At 40.0% G+C, this 19055-nt stretch overlaps 1 protein-coding gene across 2 annotated transcripts; it reads left to right on the top strand.

Annotated features, from left to right (window-relative positions):
- Window positions 1-3708: 3708 nt before the first annotated feature.
- gucy2d (guanylate cyclase 2D, retinal) lies at window positions 3709-17725 on the top strand. Of its 2 annotated transcripts, none has more exons than XM_039777544.1 (19): window positions 3709-4068; window positions 5976-6992; window positions 7117-7418; window positions 7506-7878; window positions 7979-8063; window positions 8154-8259; window positions 8404-8520; window positions 8627-8707; window positions 8869-9045; window positions 9127-9283; window positions 9380-9529; window positions 10125-10273; window positions 10370-10533; window positions 11678-11870; window positions 12613-12787; window positions 13363-13461; window positions 14699-14793; window positions 14905-14987; window positions 15169-17725. In XM_039777544.1, exons 2-19 carry the CDS (start codon window positions 6143-6145, stop codon window positions 15251-15253), a joined length of 3441 nt encoding a protein of 1146 aa, XP_039633478.1. In that variant the 5' UTR covers window positions 3709-4068; window positions 5976-6142; the 3' UTR covers window positions 15254-17725. The 2 variants fall into 2 exon arrangements, with proteins under 2 accessions (XP_039633478.1, XP_039633477.1); XM_039777543.1 differs by having other exon boundaries at window positions 5972-6992.
- The last annotated feature ends 1330 nt before the right edge of the window (window positions 17726-19055 follow it).

Raw genomic sequence — 19055 nt, 5'->3', positions numbered from 1 at the left:
CACTGGTGATTGCGCACCACAATTATCTTGTTATTTTTATGTCCTATTCGTCTCCAAAGCTGAACGCTGCTGTTGTCTTTTCTCAGTGGTGACGTAAGACACGTGACTCGAGCTGCTGCACGTGAATGTTGTCGGACTACACCATTTTGTAAACATAGCCATACTGAGTAATACAGAAAGAGTTTTGTGGAGCTGATAGTCTTAATTAGCTTTGTATCAACTCATTTGGCAATGGCTTGAATGTAATGGATGTTTATGACTAGCACTATAGCTTTAATTAATTAACAAAATCAAAATTAAAATAATTCCATTTTCCTTTTCACTACTAGCATGGGCATTGTCTGGCAATATTAAAATGAAACAGAACCTCATCTACATCTATATCTGTTACATATCTGCGTGAAGCAACACTTTCAAGTATTTGCTCTGTCAGGTTATTATCTAGCTGATAAGCTACATTCACAATAGCTTACAGCAGCCTAACAGCTGCCATTTTGCCCCAGGCAGATTAACAATGCTACTTCAGGTCCATGAATACTATGCATGAATAGAACCAGCGTCTGTAGTCCCGCCTTCTGAGAATGACTGACAGGTTGCTGGAACTTGAAAATGAGACTCAGTTTGGAGTCAGGCTACAGCCTCCAGAATAGCTTCCTTGCCTATAGTCTGTTAAACTCTATTGGATGGATGAGCACCATTCTTCCACAAGATATTCTCTCATTTATATAACATTTAATCAGGTAATCTCATTGAGGTCAAGATCTCTTTTGCAAGAGAGACCTGAGAAGAGCAGATAGAAGAAGAAAAAAAACATAGCCAGACATATCAAAAGGACATATAGCATCAGAGGCAATCACTAAATAGAGATTTGAATATAAAGGTTTGTATTATATCATTTGGTGTTATGGTGATGCTGGTGAGATCTGGTGACTGAATTCACATGAATGGGTTGGAGATGTGTTAGTGATGATGCTGTTTATAAGCTAATTTGTACGATCAGTGTCTGATGTTGACATACTTCTGTATGATCGTATTACTGTTATTTCTCCAGTCGTGGACAGCTCTGAACCTGTGATCCTAGAAAGACCGAGTGATGTCACTATGGAAGGCAGCCAAATGAATTCACCTGATCAATTAAGTAGGGTCATGGAGGAGGCAAATGTCTAAGCTTCTCTATCACTCCTCCCACAGTTTTTTTTTTTTCAGTTTTTGATTTGAGAGTCATGTGACCAAGCACATACCAGTATCACTCTGTCTGCTAAAGTGTCATATTAAAATCTAGATAGACATTTGGATAGGTTTAGAATCTAACTAAAATGGAAGGAGTCTCTGTCTGTCTCTCTTTCAATTTTCTTGACAACCATTCCTCAAGGAAGAGCAGTGTCGATTGCAAGATCGATCTTGAAATCTGCAGGACATTTTTATTAGTAGTGTGTTATGGTAACACTGTAGAGTATTGAGAGGGGACCCCTAATAACTGTTACACCAACGGCATTCTGGGTACAGCTCACTCTCCTTTGCTCGCTACAGTACATTTAAGAACAGATCGAGACCGAGATGATACATTGTAGCAAACACAAACATTTCAAGCATCAGCGATGTGAGCTCTGTGGCAAACAAACGTTTATGATACTTACAGGTTTTGTTCAACAAGATAATCTTCACAAATGAACACCACTTTTATTATTTTAGAAGCGTAAATGCAAGTAAAAAGCTAATGTTTGGCGATAAATGAACTGCACCACAGTCGCATGACTTCAACGTCACCACCACTAAGCTGACAGTGACGTTTAATTTCCCAGACATCCTCTGTAGTCTCATTTAGCCACAACCGCCTTTTCTAAGACACGTATAACCTTCAAAATTCACAAGGCGGGTGTTTACCTTTATGTAGTAGAACAAAACGTGAAAATCTCTTTAGCTTGTGTTAACGACAGACCTTATTTCAGGCATCTAACCAAAGTCCATACAAAAAAAAAACATCCACTTCAAGACGAGGGAACCGGAAGTGCAAAAATGCTAACTCATTTCTGGGTTTTAGGACTCATTCCTGCAGCACTCTATAGGGGATGCAACTATGGCAGGTGTATTGCTCAGAACCCAAGGAAGCGCAGTGTGAAGTTGTCTGGATAAGAGATTCTAGAGAAAGCAGGCCAAGCAAACAGCCCATTCCAAACAAGCACGTTTTGAATGGGCACTGCACTAATTAGCATGTTCATGTTCGTGACTGTGGTTGTTGGTTTGGGCTACAGATTAATAACATTTAGGGCTAAATAATAACCAGGTCAGAAGTGCTGATATCCGCCTGTCAGTATTTGTGCAGTGCTGCTGCCTCTGCAGTAGGCCAAGCTAGTTCTTTGCTCAACTGGGCCAGCTGTTTGCCTGACCTTGCTTTGAAGTGATCTCTGTCAGTGCAGTTAGCCATGTCACTAAGAGGCTTGCGGGCAGCAGATCAGTTTAGCACAGCCTCACCTAACTAATCTGATTACTTCAACAAGGCTGCTATCAATGTGCAGGACAGGACGAACAAGAACAAACGCTCCGTCACATTTCCATAGTAGGGGACCGTCTTCATACACACAAAGTTCAGCAGAGGTCACTGAAGCTATGCTGGATGTGTTTGCTGTATCGTTTATGTGAATCTTTGTATTTAAATGTTGGTTTTTAAATGTGGAGTTTCCCTTCCCCTCGAAGGCTTACATTCCAGCTGTAGTGAAACGTACATTCTGCCAGGTCAAAAGAGTAACAGCAGACTTTCAGTAGCTTACCGCTAGCTTACCAAGATTTTTTCAGCCTTTGGCTCCAGCTTAGATAGTTTTTTATTAGCATTTCTCCCTTGTCTGTAAGATGCTGCCGTTGACCTTTGTTCTGTGACTGCTATAGAATTTGGAGCCCCAACTCAAGAAGGGAAAGATACTACAAAGATACCATGACATAATTGATCAATCTAACATAAGCTTTTATTTACCATGAACATGTTCTGGTAGTTTATCCAAGGTGATCTGCAGGTTATTGAGGAAAAAAATTCTTTACGATCCAAGCTTAAAATAAAAGACCCATCTTGTGGAGAGTTTTAACCATGCTATATTTTAGTTAGCATCTTTAGCTACTGTAGTAAAACTAGGGAAAGGCAAAGAGCATAAGCGAAGACCTCAGAAGGATTTGAACTGCAGGAGAAGGGTTATATGAGGTGATGGAGGATGACAGATGCAGTGTGCAGTTATTAACTATGCAATGGTTTTCTTTGTTCTGATTTGGATGGAGGAATGAATTCATTTTTTACTTTGGGCACCTTTGTAGCCGAGAGGATTAAAGTAGTTTAGATTGAGTAGAGTTTCTCAAGGTATGCATGATGAGGGTTGAAAGTCTAAATCAGTCCAGTTAGCCACCAATTTCAGCACGATTCTGTTAAAATAGCCTTTGAATCCATTGATCGATTAAGATGCTCAAGATTTGTGTTAGGTTATTTTGAAATCTTGGCTACATCAGCACTTAAATATACACACTGTGTAAATGATACAGAGTGAATACAGCTCTACTTTCACCTTCTTTTGCTTCTCCTCCAGCCCTCCCCCACACTCTTCCCACACCTGTGAGGATTAAAAGCTAAAGAAGGCTGAGAAGTCAAAGCTTGCCTGTCCTTCCCACTCTTCCCTTTCTTTTATCTGTTACCTCTCCACAGCTCATTGCCAATCTTTTTTTTCTTTTTTTTTTTTACCAATCCAGACGCTGGTTCAGGGTTGCACCTGTTCTCACGCACCGTCCTTTGCTCCGTGGTTTGGGGTGGGTCCCAGTCCAAAAAGGGAACAGCAGGAGCTAAAGCAAACTACTGGAAATGTGGAACTTTTTCATTTTCAGTATTGTCCTTCAGGAACTTGGGTGCAAGAGGAAATAATTTTCTTTTCTTTTTCTTTTTACTTTCCATGCTTTTTGGATTACCTATGATCTTTTTTTCCAATAAAAGGACAAAGATAACTGTTCCTGCTGTATACTTCTGTATACTTAATCCACCTGGAGGTTGGGTGGTGCTATTCAACCAGAAGCTCCAACATCGACATGGCTCCCACAGTATGTAGAGAAACTACTCTATTATTAAGGGTAATATAGGTATAGTTCTGTTAATTAACAAGTTTCCATCATACAGTGTCATTGTAGCGTTGTTCAAATCTGTTTGCAGCACAGCTACTCCAGTAAATGTGAAGGGGAGACTGTTGGATTATCTAATCCCTAATCCCTATAGACTTTTTGAAACGCTCCATACATAAAATGTAAAAAGCATTTTGATGGAACGATATAATTTGATCTTTTTCTATTTTAAGCAGCACTTTAGAACTAGCTTATTAGTCAGTGCTCCTCTTAACCCATTAAGAACTGATAAACCAATGTCAGTATGAGCCACTTTAGACAGCTTGTTGGTCCTTCACCTTAAAAGCAATGCTTTAAATCATAGCATTAGCTGCAACTAAAAGCAGTGGTGGTCTGAAAGTGACCGTCAGTGAGGTCGTCAGTTCAATCCTGGAATGGCATGATAAATCTTGGTGGGGAAAGTGAAAAGGGCAGCGCTTGCCCCTCCCTCATTACCACCACTGCCCTTGAGCAAGGTCGGCAAAAGAGAGGCTTCCTCTCAGTGAAACTTCCCTGAATAAATAAAGGTTAATAAAGTTTCCCTCGCAGGCTGTCATTGTCAATACTTTTGACATGAGCAGCCATTTTTAAGTGTGTTTCTGAACACAAACTGAAGTATCAGAGTTGGTTTATTAGTTAAAAACAGGATTTTAAAGTTGGTTTTCAAAACACAATTGCCAGGGTTACAGTAGATCATGAAAATGTCCAATCATGGAGTTTTGTGATGACAGTAAGCAAAGCAGAAGATTATAGTCATAGCAGCACAGTCTTTAACATTTAAAAAGTTAGTCCAGCTCTGAATAGAAAGTAGTTAAAGGTGCTGTAGGTAGGATAGCAAAGATCCATGACTTAGCCAAAAAATTTGAACATCGACAACTTCTCAGTCCCTCCCCCCTTTCTGCTCAAGCCCAAAACAGTCTCCTAAGCCCCTTCCCCACAAGGGAGAATGAATATGTGTGATTGACACACAGTTAGACCCCCCCTCCCCCCCGGCCCTGATTGGTGCATCTGAACAGGGAGCGGTGGATTTTTGCAAATCGCACTACAAGCTGTAGGTGGTGCCAGAGGAGCCAGATTTTTTTTTTAAATTACCTGCTTCATGTAGTTTTACTCAAACATAGGGTCAGTTTCAGCAAATATGACAGAAAGTTAGTTTTATAAGTCTTACCTACTGCACTTTTAACATGTATTTGCATGTAATAAATGCTACACATTTATTTTTCTGTTGGATTTTTAGTGTCCTTGTCTTTCAGCACAAGTGTCTTAATTCAGTTAATGTTTGAAGATTAATAGGGCCCGACTGACTTTTCTAATTTAACTTGAAACATACTATGTTTTAATCCTGAGATATATCTAGCAGCTAGTACAAATGTAGATGCTAGTTTCAAGAATCTGAGGGGTTGATTGGAGGTGAGAAGTCAAATGCCAAATGGATGGCTGAGAAGATCTCAAGAGATTGATTTTAGAAGGAAAAAGAGATAGATAGAGATAGAGACATCAAGGACAGATTTAGCTCCACATTACCTGGCACTTCCTTTTTTAAACTCTTCGGCCCTGGCAGAGCTAATCAGCTTGCTACACACATAATTCTTCAAGGACCAGTGCTGGCACTGTGGGCATCATGTCCTCAGTGAAACAGATAGATGCTGATAAGATTCAACATGACATTCTGTTAAACAAAACAGCTCAACAAGATCAGGTCAGGGATCAAGACAGTACCATGGAGACTGTATAAGCCCTGGGGTGTCCTTGCTTGTATCACATGACATAGGAAGCAAAAACAGATCACACTGAATTGACGAGCTACAATTTTTCTAATTCTACCTTTTTTTCTTATTTTCCGGAGGCAGTGATGGCTTGGGGTTGTCTTGGCGCCTGTCCAGTTTTGGACTAGAGGCCTGCTGAGTGCCAAGGGAGAGTGTCCTATCCACGAAGACACACTCACTGTCACACTAATCACGCTAAACTCTCCGCACCCCTTCTGTGTCTGAAGCATCAGAATAGCTGTGTGAGGAAAATGGCAAGTCACAGAGACCCTCGCTTTCTGCACAACCTGTCCTACCACCCACGATGGCAGCACGACTCCATAAAAGTGAAGAGAAAAGGACATGTGCGGCCAGTGGCTGCAAACAGTTGCAGTGGATATAGTTTGTTTAAATCATTAGCAGCTTTATCATCAAAACCACAGTTGCCATCATCCTGTGTGCAACGCTCCAGGAGCTGGTGTTGGAACTGGCTTCTTCTACCATTTTTCATGCTCTCATTTCTGCCCTGTCAAGCCTGGGCGATCACTTTCAAGGTGGTCCTGGTTGGACCCTGGACGTGTGACATCTTATACTCCAAAGCCCTCCCTGACTTGGCAGCCAGCCTTGCTACAGCCCGCATAAACAAGGACCCCTACCTGAACAAAGGCTACTGGTATGACTACACGCTGATCAGTGAGGACTGCAAGTCATCCCGTGCTCTAGTTCGCTTTCCTGAGCTGAAAGGTTATGGTGCTGCTTTCCTGGGCCCTGCCAACCCAGGCTACTGCTCCTCAGCTGCTTTGTATGCAAAAGAGTGGGACGTTGGGATTCTTTCTTGGGGTTGCCTCAAACCCAACATGAATGAAGGAGGGATGTATTCCACCTTCCTGCGGCCGCTGCCACTGTCCTCCCGTGTACTTTTTGCTGTGTTGCGGTACTTTAGTTGGGCCCATGTGGCCATAATCTCAGAGGAGACAGATTTGTGGGAAGCCACAGGACAGGAGCTGGCCTCATCACTGAGGGCCCTTGGCCTGCCTGTCAACCCTGTGGTTACTATGGAGTCCGACAAAGATGGGCCTCAGAGAGCCTTGACAGCAGTGCGGGAAACAGACCGGGTCAGAGGTGAGTTTTAGATGTAAAGATTATTGAAATAAGACAAATAAACAATTTTAAACAACCTCCACACTGTTTTATTCCACATGAATCATGTAAATGAATTTGTGTTTAATCCCTCCTCTCTCCACAGTGGTCATTATGTGCATGCCTTCTGTTCTGATTGGTGGCCAAGCCCAGTACCAGCTTCTGACAACAGCCTTGTCCATGCGTATGATCGACCGTGGCTACGTGTTCATCCCTTACGACACCCTCCTCTACTCACTCCCGTACAATGATGCAGCCTACTATTCGCTAGGCAATGACACCAAGCTGCGGAAAGCCTATGATGGGGTCCTCACCATCACTGTGGACTCTGGAGAACGCAATTTCTATGAGGCCTTCAAAGACGCTCAAGACAGCTTTGAAATCCGCAGCAGCACCCCACCAGAGCAGGTGAGACTCTATTGTACATTGAAATAATAGACAATGATAAACATTTGAATAAAATCGAAATCATTGCATCACTGTCTCCTCTGTTAGGTTTCTCCATTCTTTGGCACCATCTACAACATGATATACTACACAGCTATGGCTGCTGAGCAGGCCCGCACCAATGAAGGCCGCTGGGTAACAGGTAAAATCCTGGGTGACAGCAAGGGCGGCTTTGAATTTGATGGCTTTAATCAGCACTTAGAGGATGGCAAGAACGGTGAAGGCATGCAAGCTCGCTATGTAGTGCTGGACTACAGTGGCTATGGCAACTCTCTCTACTCCACACATGCTCTGGAGGCCGCTCATACATATGGCAGTTTTGGTGGCTTGAAATACCTTGGACGTTCGATCCATTTTGCAGGCAGCACGCCCTACACAGACTCAATGTGCTGGTTTAGCCCATACTTTGCCTGTAATGGAGGTGAGTGCACTAGTAGTTTCTTCCCCGGAAATAAATATAAGCTAGTACACTGCTGAATAATTCAATGCATTCAAACTGTGATTTTCTTCTCTTCCCAAAGGACTGGATGCATTCACTCTCTTCTTTCTTTTCATTTTGTTCATTGCATTGGTTGGATGTGGAGTTTACATCTTTCTTCATTTTAAGTATGTAAAAGATAGTATCAAAGAATCATATCTCATCTGGTACATGTCTTGTGTGATTTTTTTCAAAATTGTTTTCTTTTTTTTGTCCAGGAGATCTGGCAAGGTTGGGTTTAGCTTTGGAGGTGGTGGTGGATCAACGAAGGTAGTCCTGACTCTGGACGACCTGGTCTTCATCAACACTCAAATCAGCAAACGGGTCAGTTTTGTGCTAAATCTCTGACAGTACTGACTGTATTTTGCTTCTCTCTGCTTTGCAAGTGTGATGTATGAAAGTTGTTTACCTGTAAAAGATGATCTTCTCTAAGCTGACCCATCCTCTTTGAACTGTATGTGTGAGCAGAAGCTCAATGACGAAAGTATCCTGAAAAGCCAGCTCGAGAAGACGCCTAACCACTCAGTGTCTTGTCGCAGCTACTTGGCCGCCTCACCAGAAAGCTCCAATATTGCTGTGTTTGAGGTAAGGCGAGTCTGGCACGTTAAAAAACTCCTGTTTATCATTTTGGTGCCCATGCCTTTGGGTGTCCTTGGTTGTTACAAAGACTGTCAATTTGTGTACGTCCCAGGGTGACTTGGTTTGGTTGAAGAAATGCCCAAATGGAGCTGTCTCAGGTGTCAACAGCAAAACTGAGTTTGTCTTTATCACGGTACGTGAATGTGTGTAATTATTCAAAGTACTTTCCTTTGTTGCCAGAAAACACAAAATACAGACTGGTATGGTCCCTGGCCTCAATACAATATGTCAAACGGAGGGATATTCCTCTTGCAGCATAAAAGTTACTTGCTGTTTGCATTGTCTTCCAATCAGCTCAGGGACATGAGGCACGAGAACCTCAATCTGTTCCTGGGAATGTTCTTCGACTCTGGGATCTTTGCTATTGTGACCGAACACTGCTCCAGGGGCAGCTTGGAGAATCTGCTCAACAATGAGGAAGTGCGTCTTGACTGGATGTTCAAGTCTTCCCTATTAATGGATCTGATCCGGGTAAGAGAGACAATATTACATATTACATGTGTTTCTTGTCATGTTTTCTCATCGCTCACGTTTTCCTTAAACTGTTATTAGGGAATGAAGTACCTGCACCATCGTGACGTCATCCATGGACGACTCAAATCCCGTAACTGTGTTGTAGACGGGCGCTTTGTATTGAAGGTGACAGATTATGGGTTCAATGAAATTTTGATTGCCCAAAACATTGGCACTGAAGGGGAAAAGCCAGAGGGTGAGTTCATGTGCATCCACAGACTCATTTATGGACTTTGCTCTTACATATCAATTTTTTTGTTTATATATTGCTGTGCATCCTTTTTCAATAAAGATCTGCTTTGGACGGCTCCTGAGCTGCTGAGAAGCTCCAGTCTGAGGAAGAGGGGCACTTTCTTTGGAGATGTCTACAGCTTCTCCATCATCGCGCAGGAAGTCATCTCTCGCTCTACACCTTTCTGCATGCTGGACATGCCTCCTAAGGGTGAGTGATATGGGGTTAGTAACCCCAAAGTATGGTAACATGAAAAGAAACAGTGAAGAAGTCGAATGTGTTGGGGCCATGTGCAAAAGATTTATTCATATTTCAAATATTTTTTGAAGTGTTATTTGAAATGTCCATCCTGTTCTTTATGTTCCCCACCTGTGGAAATAATAACATGCAATGTATTGTTGCTCTTTGCTCACTTTACACACAAAACCAGTTCACAGTGAACTGAAAAGAAAAGCTCAATGGTGTTTTAAGCCCCCAACATCTCCTTCCAGTCAGTGCTGCGACCGTTGACTTCAAAGCACCCTAACCATACCTAACCCTAACCATAACCATAACCATTGCCTAATACTATGGGCTTAAAACACTGATAAACAAAAGAAAATGACAAATATTAGAATTGTTCCTGAAAATACTGTCTGATGTCTGTTTTTTTTCCATTATCAATGACATTCACATTTATATGACAAAATTGGGTGCAAAAAATCACATTAGAGACAACTGAATTCAAATCACAGTATTTTTTGTCTGTTTTTGTGCATTTGCTGTGTGTGTCTAACATCTGTGTGTTGTCTATGTGTGTTGACAGAGATTATCAGCAAAGTCAAAGAGCCTCCTCCATTGTGTCGGCCTGTCGTGTCAGTGGACGAGGCCCCGGTGGACGTGATACAGATTATAAAACAGTCCTGGAGTGAAGATCCAGAGAAGAGGCCGACCTTTGAGGAGATCTTCAAACAGGTAAAAACATTGAAAACCCGTGTTGGTCCACATCTTGCTTTGTTTTGTCTAAAAGTAGCAAGCTCGAGATGAAGTTCCCTCTTTTTTATGTGACAGTTCAAGGAAATCACCAAGGGAAAGAAGACCAACATCATCGACTCTATGCTGCGCATGTTGGAACAGTACTCCTCCAACTTGGAAGATCTGATTAGAGAGAGGACAGAGGAGCTTGAGGTGGAGAGGCAGAAAACTGACAATCTGGTGGCTCAGATGTTGCCAAAGTGAGTGTCCAGCAACTAACTGACACATGACAGACATAATGAAACTGTGACGTCATGCTCTAAGTCATGGCCTCTGGAGGCCTGTAGAGCATCAGCACAATTATAATAGATTATTATACTTAAATGATGCTCGTTTTACTTCCTCAGGGAGGTCAAAGGTCAGAGATAGCCTCCCTGAAGCAGGCAGGGAATCAGTCTCATCTCAGCAGGGTGGCTGCTCCCTGACACACTGTAGATGTATCAGGTCTTCTGCAGGGATTTACCTTAATAGTTCTCAGGAACTGTGGAGACCAAAATGCAGCTGAATCAAGACCACAAAGAAAAAAATTGTGCTGGTGCTGTCATCTCTTGAGCAGGATACCACAATCAAACTGTCAAAATAGTCAAAATGTTTTCCTTTATTTTTCATTTTCATCTTTCTTTCTTTCTTTTGCCATGCTCATTTTGTTCCACCAAACATATGGCTATGGTTCTGCTACATTCAGCAACTACGGGAATATTTAGTGCAACAACCAATAATAGGAATGTGATCAGATAGTCAAACCAGAGTCTAAAGCAAACACCATAATTAAAACTTTCATTAGATTTAGCTTGCAACCATGTCCTGCTCGTAGATATCAGTCACAGTCTGTTTCTATCGGAGTTTCTATATTTGTTTTTAGAAGGAAATGGGTTAATTTATGTCTTGAGGCCTCCAAAGGATATACATTTACAATACGGCATGATGTGTATGTGTAACAGGTCAACCGCCTCAGTTTTGTTTGTTTTTTTTGTCTCAGAGCTGGATGATGTTACCAGAATATTCATCATCTAAAAGTCAAAACAAGAACACCTAAACATACTCAACTGTGTTCTTGTCATAGCATTAGATTTAGTTTAATCATATCTTGTTGAATCTCTATCATATTAGTTGAGAGGAGAGAGTCACACCATGCTTTCATTGTGTGTGTCTCAGTCATGTTTCTAGAAACAATACTTTGCCTGTTTGCAATGATCAATGATAATAGTTTGGGAGGAAATCCTGAAATCATCACATAATCCAAAAAAAGTAACATTACTTTGAGCAGTCTCCATCTCTTGTGAGAAGACTGTTTCTGCTTCAGCACCTCAGCAGTGTTCTCCACTCATCATCTTCCTCCTTCAGGTCTGTGGCCCAGGCGCTGAAGACAGGCAAGCCCGTCAAACCCGAGCATTTCAGCGAGATCACGTTGTACTTCAGTGACATCGTGGGCTTCACCACCATCTCAGCTCTCAGCGATCCCATCGAGGTGGTCGACTTACTCAACGACCTTTACTCACTCTTTGATGCTATCATTGGACTGCATGATGTCTACAAGGTGAGTGTTCGGGGATCCCACGTATGGTACAATGATGAACACCTCTATTTTTCAAATTGATGGTATCTTTAAATGGTTTTCTCTATTTTAAATAAAGTGACAGACACTCAGAACAGATCTTTTATATACAGCTTTGGAAGAAATAAGCCAAGCTGATTTTGAAGCCTCTGCGCCGGCCACAACTAGGCCCGGATGCATTATGTTTTCGGGTTGTCCGTCCTTCCGTACGTCCCATTCTTTTTTTCAAATTTGGCACAAACGTCCACTTAGACTCAAGGATGAACTGATTTGAATTTGGAGTTCTAAGTCACTGTGACCTCACCATGCATTTTGGGCCGTGACTCAAGAATTGATACACTAATTGCAACTTTTCACTCAAATTTCTAATAGGATAAAATGATGAAGTGATGACATTTTATACCCAAAAGGTCAAAGGTCAATTTCACTGTGACATCATAATGTCCAAAAAAACGCTTTTGTGGCCATTATTCAACGCCGTTACTCAGGAACAGAAGGGGAGACATTTGGTTGGATACTTCTTTGGGGAAGCTGACCTTGAAACTGTGGTGATTGTATAGATCTTCAGTGATGCCAGGTTGAAGATGTGTGTGAAGCATCCATGTTTTGCCATTTTGTGTGTGTGTGTGTGTGTGTGTGTGTGTGTGTGTGTGTGTGTGTGTGTGTGTGTGTGTGTGTGTGTGTGTGTGTGTGTGTGTTGAACTCTTATTTTTAATGTATTTAGGTGGAAACTATCGGAGATGCCTACATGGTAGCCTCAGGAGTCCCCACTAGGAACGGCAACCGCCATGCAGCTGAGATGGCCAACCTGTCTCTTGACATTCTCCACTGCATTGGGACCTTCAAGATGAGGCATATGCCTGACCTGAAAGTCAGGATTCGTATTGGCCTGCACTCTGGTGAGCAATTTGTTCATCCTATAACACTACACAGAAGTAATGTTGCATATGGAAAGATCTTTACCATGAGTGATTACTTTAAGCGTCACATACATGTGTAATGAGTAATATGACATGAAATAAATCCAAACTCCATTCCAGAGTGAGTAAAAGTTCATTTGTTGCAGAGGATTAAGAATACAAGAGCCCAAGCTGCTAAGGCAAGGAGGTATTTTTACCTCCTTTATCCTTGTCTGGAACTTATTCCTGGAACAGTGAAACGCTATCCACTTAGAGCACTGTCATCCAATTACATAACACACTGCATAATTTGGATTTCTGACTCTGTTCTATGAATGTCTTCATGAGATGTGGTAGTGCACAGCTTTAGTGTCATGTTTTGGTAAACATAAATTCATAGTGTACTTTTATCGTAATAGAAAAAGATTATGAGTCTACTAGAAAGAGTAGTATAAAGCTCAACTTGTATTAAAAACTGAGTGTTCAAAGTTATAGTCGCAATGTGTGTGTATATGTGTGTGTGTGTGTGTGTGTGTGTGTGTGTGTGTGTGTGTTCTTGCTTACTATGTTTGCAGGTCCAGTGGTAGCAGGGGTAGTGGGTCTTACGATGCCTCGGTACTGTCTGTTTGGAGACACTGTCAACACAGCATCTCGAATGGAGTCCACATCGTTGCGTGAGTGTCTCATACATAATTATGTGGACGAGACAGATCTCCTCTTTCTTTTTAAAAAAATATATAATTTTTCTAAATTGACATTTGTTGGCAGGACAGGTGTAGTCTGTGTGCATGCTGCCTGAGGCTAAACAGGGCTTTAAGTGAGCAGTCCTTACTAATCCTTTAAGACTATCAGTAGAATTAGAGGCCAATTTGAAGTTTTAGTGTAAATGTCCACGTCATGAGTTTGCCTCCATTACCCTCTGCATGCTATATAAATTAAGTAGGAACTTGAGTTCACTTTACTTATGTTTAAAAATAAAACTCTCACATGTGATGGAGCTCCCAGAAAATCATACTGTAATACACAAAACAATTTACCTTTAAACTGAACAGTACAGATCAAATTTACCATATCTAAAATACAGTGTTGTAATGTAACTAAGTACATTTACTCAAGTACTGTACTTAAGTACAAATTTAGCGGTACTACTTGAGTATTTCCATTTCATGCAGCTTTATACTACCATATACTACTACACTTAATCTCAGTGGTGAACCGAAAACATAGTAATTAACTATTTCAAATCCTCTTGGACAAGCTGGAAAATGCATCGTCACAAAGCTGAAAACAGGGCGGTTTAAACTGTGGATTAAACTACCTAACAGTAAAGGAGTTGAGTACTTTTACTTTTCATACAACTGTACTTTAAGTACATTTAATAATAATAATAATAATAATAATAATAATAATTTATAATTTATTAATCCCTTAAAGGGAAATTAGAATGTTTTAACTCTGTTGTTATTACACACATTACACACAGGCCTGAATTACACACACATGCTCAGTACCTATACATGCACTAATGGAGAGATGTCAGAGTGAGGGGGCTGCCCATGGAAAGCAGCAGCCCGAGCAGTTTAGCTGATAATACTTTCATTTAAGTTGCTAATGTTTTGAATGCAGGACTTTTACTTGTAGAGATGTAATTCCACAGTGTGGACTTTCTGTAAGTAAAGGATCTGAATACTTCTTTAGTGACTATACTGTATTTTTGCAATTAGCAGCAATGCATTTATGGGTACTGTACTGCCTTCAAGTGGCTTAATACCCAAATGACAGCCTGACTCTCTAAATTCCTCAGATACAATCGTTTTTAACCTTAGAAATTTCCAAAACCAATACATATAACTCATAGTAAAGCATTTTCCGTATCAAATGTTGAGGACTGTTTTGTATTTTCTATCATAGCTTTCAGAATCCACGTCAACCAAAGAACAGTTGCCATCCTGAACAGCTTGGAGATGGGATACAAAATTCAAACCAGAGGCCTGACAGAATTAAAGGTAAAATGAATAAAAACACTTTCACAATATACACAGAAGATATGCAATGTACCCACTGTAACACTGACATCGTAATAATAGCTAATGAATGCTAATGATTATTTTTTCTAGGGAAAAGGGATTGAGTACACATATTGGTTGGTTGGGAAGGATGATTTCAACAAGCACCTGCCCATTCCTCCAGACCTTCAAGGGTAAGTGAATGTTTTGGTTACTCCTCCACATACGCATAAAAGTGATTTGCTTAATTTAATTTTTGCACTACATTTATACTTTAGCACAACCTAATGTCATCAAATGACGGTATGAATGGTATGTCGTGTTCTGATCTGTGTCCCAGTCACGGTACATACAAATCTGTATTTCCTATTACAGGGGAACCAGTCATGATATCTCTGTAGAAGAGTTACCTGTTGACAGAAGACAAAAATTCCTGGATCGACAGAAGAAGATGGGCTAGGGTTTTGTATTTTTTTTTTTTTACTGATGTCCATGGTTGAAAATCGATATTTTCTAGATCAACATTGTTTTTCAGTAAAAAAAAAAAAAATACAGAGAGATGTGTGATGGAAAAGTTGAACATGCAACGACAATCATCGTCATCATAATTTGTGCTACATTCAAAAAAGAATTCCAGCACCGGTGACATAAGAATTTATACTTTTTGGAAATCATTTCTATGCTAAAATATTCTTTAGAGGCAACTGCCCATTATATGTGTTAAACAGAAGTATAAATACAGCATAAAATCAAACCAAGGTTGAATTACAGGTCCAAAAAGTGTTGGTTTAGAGGACAGCAGCCGCCTCACAAGGAGGGATTGTACTGGATGTGTCTACAAAAATTATCACATTATCATGTGTAATACTGGTGTACTTCATGTACTGTATGTATTTGTACTGATTGTAGGGCTTTCTAGAGATATTGGAGAGATTTAATCATGAACACCTCAAGAGTGGAAACTATTACTGCTCGACTATTCATCTCGGGTATAATAGAGCACTCACTTTAGAAGCATTAGCCTTTTACAACAACTCAGAATTAATACATTAAAACATTTGCACAGTAATTTAAGCTGGATAGCACTGGATAGGTCAGTTAGGGTGAAGAGTTCAGGTCAGGGATGGCTCTGATTTTGATTTTGTGGCAGCGTTACTATGATTATTCACACATTTGATGAATAAAGCCATATAATCTAAAAATGGTCAGAATGTGTCAAACAAAGCATCCATTTGTTCATTCATTTTAGATTAATATAGATAGATACCTACTATCTATATCTAGAAAAAATACGATCTTATTGACAACTGGGTCTTCTAACATTTGATCCCATTACTGCGGTATAGGCCTATTTGAGTTGATTTGACTGATAGGACTGTTTCATTCTTATTCAACTTATCACTTTGATTAAGTGTATCTTAAGGCAAAATGTGCTCAAAATTTTAGTTTAGAAGACTTGTTTCAGTGGTAATTATAAAGATACTTGCTTGAAAGGATCTGCAAAGCTGGAAATAATAAATAAATTCCAACATTTAAGGACAAATAATTTTCAGAGAAATGCCATGGGACTCACATAGTATTGTTCTTTAAAAGATTGACCAATGATGCACACATGATGACATGATACTATATACAGCAAATATTGTATTTAATGATGTGTGTATTGCTTTTAACATTATGCTGACATATTCTACAGAATCATAGAAGACGTACGCAACATGGAAACAAGATCCAAACTATTGCTCACTAACAACAATTCAGTTTCACTATAGCTTCACCTACAGTACATGTAGCCTATTACTGAAACATGCTGCGTGCATGGCTGTACTGTACTGTACAGCTGTGTGTTTAACAGGGTCTTAATTGGACAGCAATAGGAAGACCTGATTTCTGTGAAACATGTATATCTGCTCTGCACTGATATGCAGAATGTCTGAGTCAATTGACAGAAATTATTATCTCCGATAATGTGCTTCAGCAGATTGAGCCTTTTCATGTGTATCCCAGTCTTCTTGAGGAAAATGTCTGGCAGTGTCTGAGTTTTTCAGCCATTATTTTCTTTTTGGACTCTCCAGGACCCCAAACAGCGGCTGTATCTGAGAACAAATGTTCACTAAGTTGCTCCCATGTCCAACCCCAGGAGATGTTACAGAACATATGGGGAAAGCAAGCATATAAAAGGGGGGACAGATTCTTCTGAGACATTTTTCTTTGGCTTGGGGAGATGTATATACTGTACATTTGTACATAGTTAGTTTGTCTTTGTGTCCTGCTGGGTTAGGGACTATATAGTGGAGTTATTTTTCTGCTTGGGTTCCCTAAACCCCTGACATAAAAGGAGGTATCAACAAAACACAAGGGTTTAATCACAGTGCATTCAAAAAGGAAGCAACCACATTGTTCAATCACTCTCTGTTGGCTTGCTACTTGTCTGCTGCAGCACTGATATTGAAGCAATAATAGGCAGCAGGCAATGTCAGGATGTGATTATTCTCCAACAACAGTTTCAGTCTGCGGACATTTGTTCACTTGGGAGCTCACTTGCTGACCACTTCTAACATACGCCGACTTGTCACAGTAGCTCAGCATATAGACATAAAATGGACATCTGAAGACTTGATGATCAGGTTATTGGTGTAATCTTAACACCCTTAAGTGTTTAGCACAGCTTTTCAAGCATGATTGAACCCCTGATGAAGAGGAAACGCAGGATTCTGAATCAAGATGAAGATCATGGGGAAAAGCTGTCTGAATGTGTCTTTGATGGGTATCTAAAGGACAAAATGAGTTATTATATTGGTAGGACCTACTTTTGCTAGATTTTTAATCAATTTGCCAAATAGATTGATCTCATCAAAACTGTATGTACTGTATTGTTCATTTTGAAAGTGTTCTCAATGGGTTTCTGTAAATAAATTATGGTTTTAGTGAAGATTGTGTCTTTGTATGTTTGTCTCATTGCCAACACTTGGTTTTTTGTGTTGATGCTATTTTCCAAAATGGTGCCATTGGCAGTACATTAAGTTATTCAAAACAAGTGGATCAATAGTAAGAAGTTCAATAAAGGCCAGTAAATTACACTTTAAATTACAGGTAAGCCATTTATAGCTTGATATTTCCAAGTTAGTGGCTTTTATCTGTCAAATCTGATTCAAACTTTTCAATTATAACAAGCTTTTAAAGCGGTGTTGTAAACAAAGGACTTGGAAACAAGAGGTGACACACTTAAAGGATCAGCAACATGCCACAATACCACTCAATAATGAAGAAGAGACAGTAACTCAATGGAAGTCTTAACTCACCATTTCACCGTAAATCGCCAAGCAGTGATGGCTTTGGGCTGGTTTTATTCTGTAGTGGAACAATCAAACAATGAAAATACAAGGATGGCTTTACATAATTCAACTTCTGTGCAATACACAGTACACTGTCAACAAACAAGTGTTTTTGTCATAATTTCATCCTGAACATTTCAAATGTTGATAAATCTTATTTATGTTTATTTAATGGATTTCATGCTAAAACACAACCTCCATGGAGCTGAAGTTGCACCGTGTAATGCCAGCCAACAGTTTACATAGACGTGTAACTTGTGAAACATAGTTTTCCTTATGGTCATGAGATTTTCTTGAAAGAGTCTTTAAATGCCATCACAAACATGTCCTACCAAGACAATGAGATAAAATAGATCTTTATTGTCATTGTGCCTACAACAATGTCATAAATAATATTTTAACAATATTTTTACTTGCGAAATGATTAAAATGTTAATATTCAAATCATACAGGTCATGTCTGCACTGCTAGCAGAAATATCTACAAGTGATATTAGTGCCCTGAGCACAATGTCAGCTCAAAAGCAATATTTATTTCTGCCACTATCAGAGGTTGCTATAAGGACAATTTGATCAGTTTGACAGGTTTCTATGCCAAACCTTTTCTACACTTTGGTGATGCAATCACATCCCTGGGACTTGAACCACAGACTGTATCTACAGTGCGAAGAGACTTGCCTTTTCAAAACGTCCATGTTGTGTAGTTATGTGTGCCTAGGGTATACATTAGTTTAAGCTATCATAGACATGTGGCATTATTCAGTGAATATTCTGTCTTTATGGATCACAATATGATTAATTATAAAACCTCAGTCCACATTAATAGGATAACCACCACTACCATAGTATGTGCTCTGAGGAGCTGTGGTTCTTTTAATGCCTCTTATATGTATTAGGATACAGTTGAGTTTATTTTACTTGTGATTAT

The sequence above is a fragment of the Perca fluviatilis genome, chromosome 16, assembly GCF_010015445.1.
Source record: "Perca fluviatilis chromosome 16, GENO_Pfluv_1.0, whole genome shotgun sequence".
Taxonomy (NCBI): domain Eukaryota; kingdom Metazoa; phylum Chordata; class Actinopteri; order Perciformes; family Percidae; genus Perca; species Perca fluviatilis.
The sequence above is the reverse complement of the archived record's forward strand: the minus strand, read 5'-3'. Positions and strand labels throughout refer to the sequence as shown.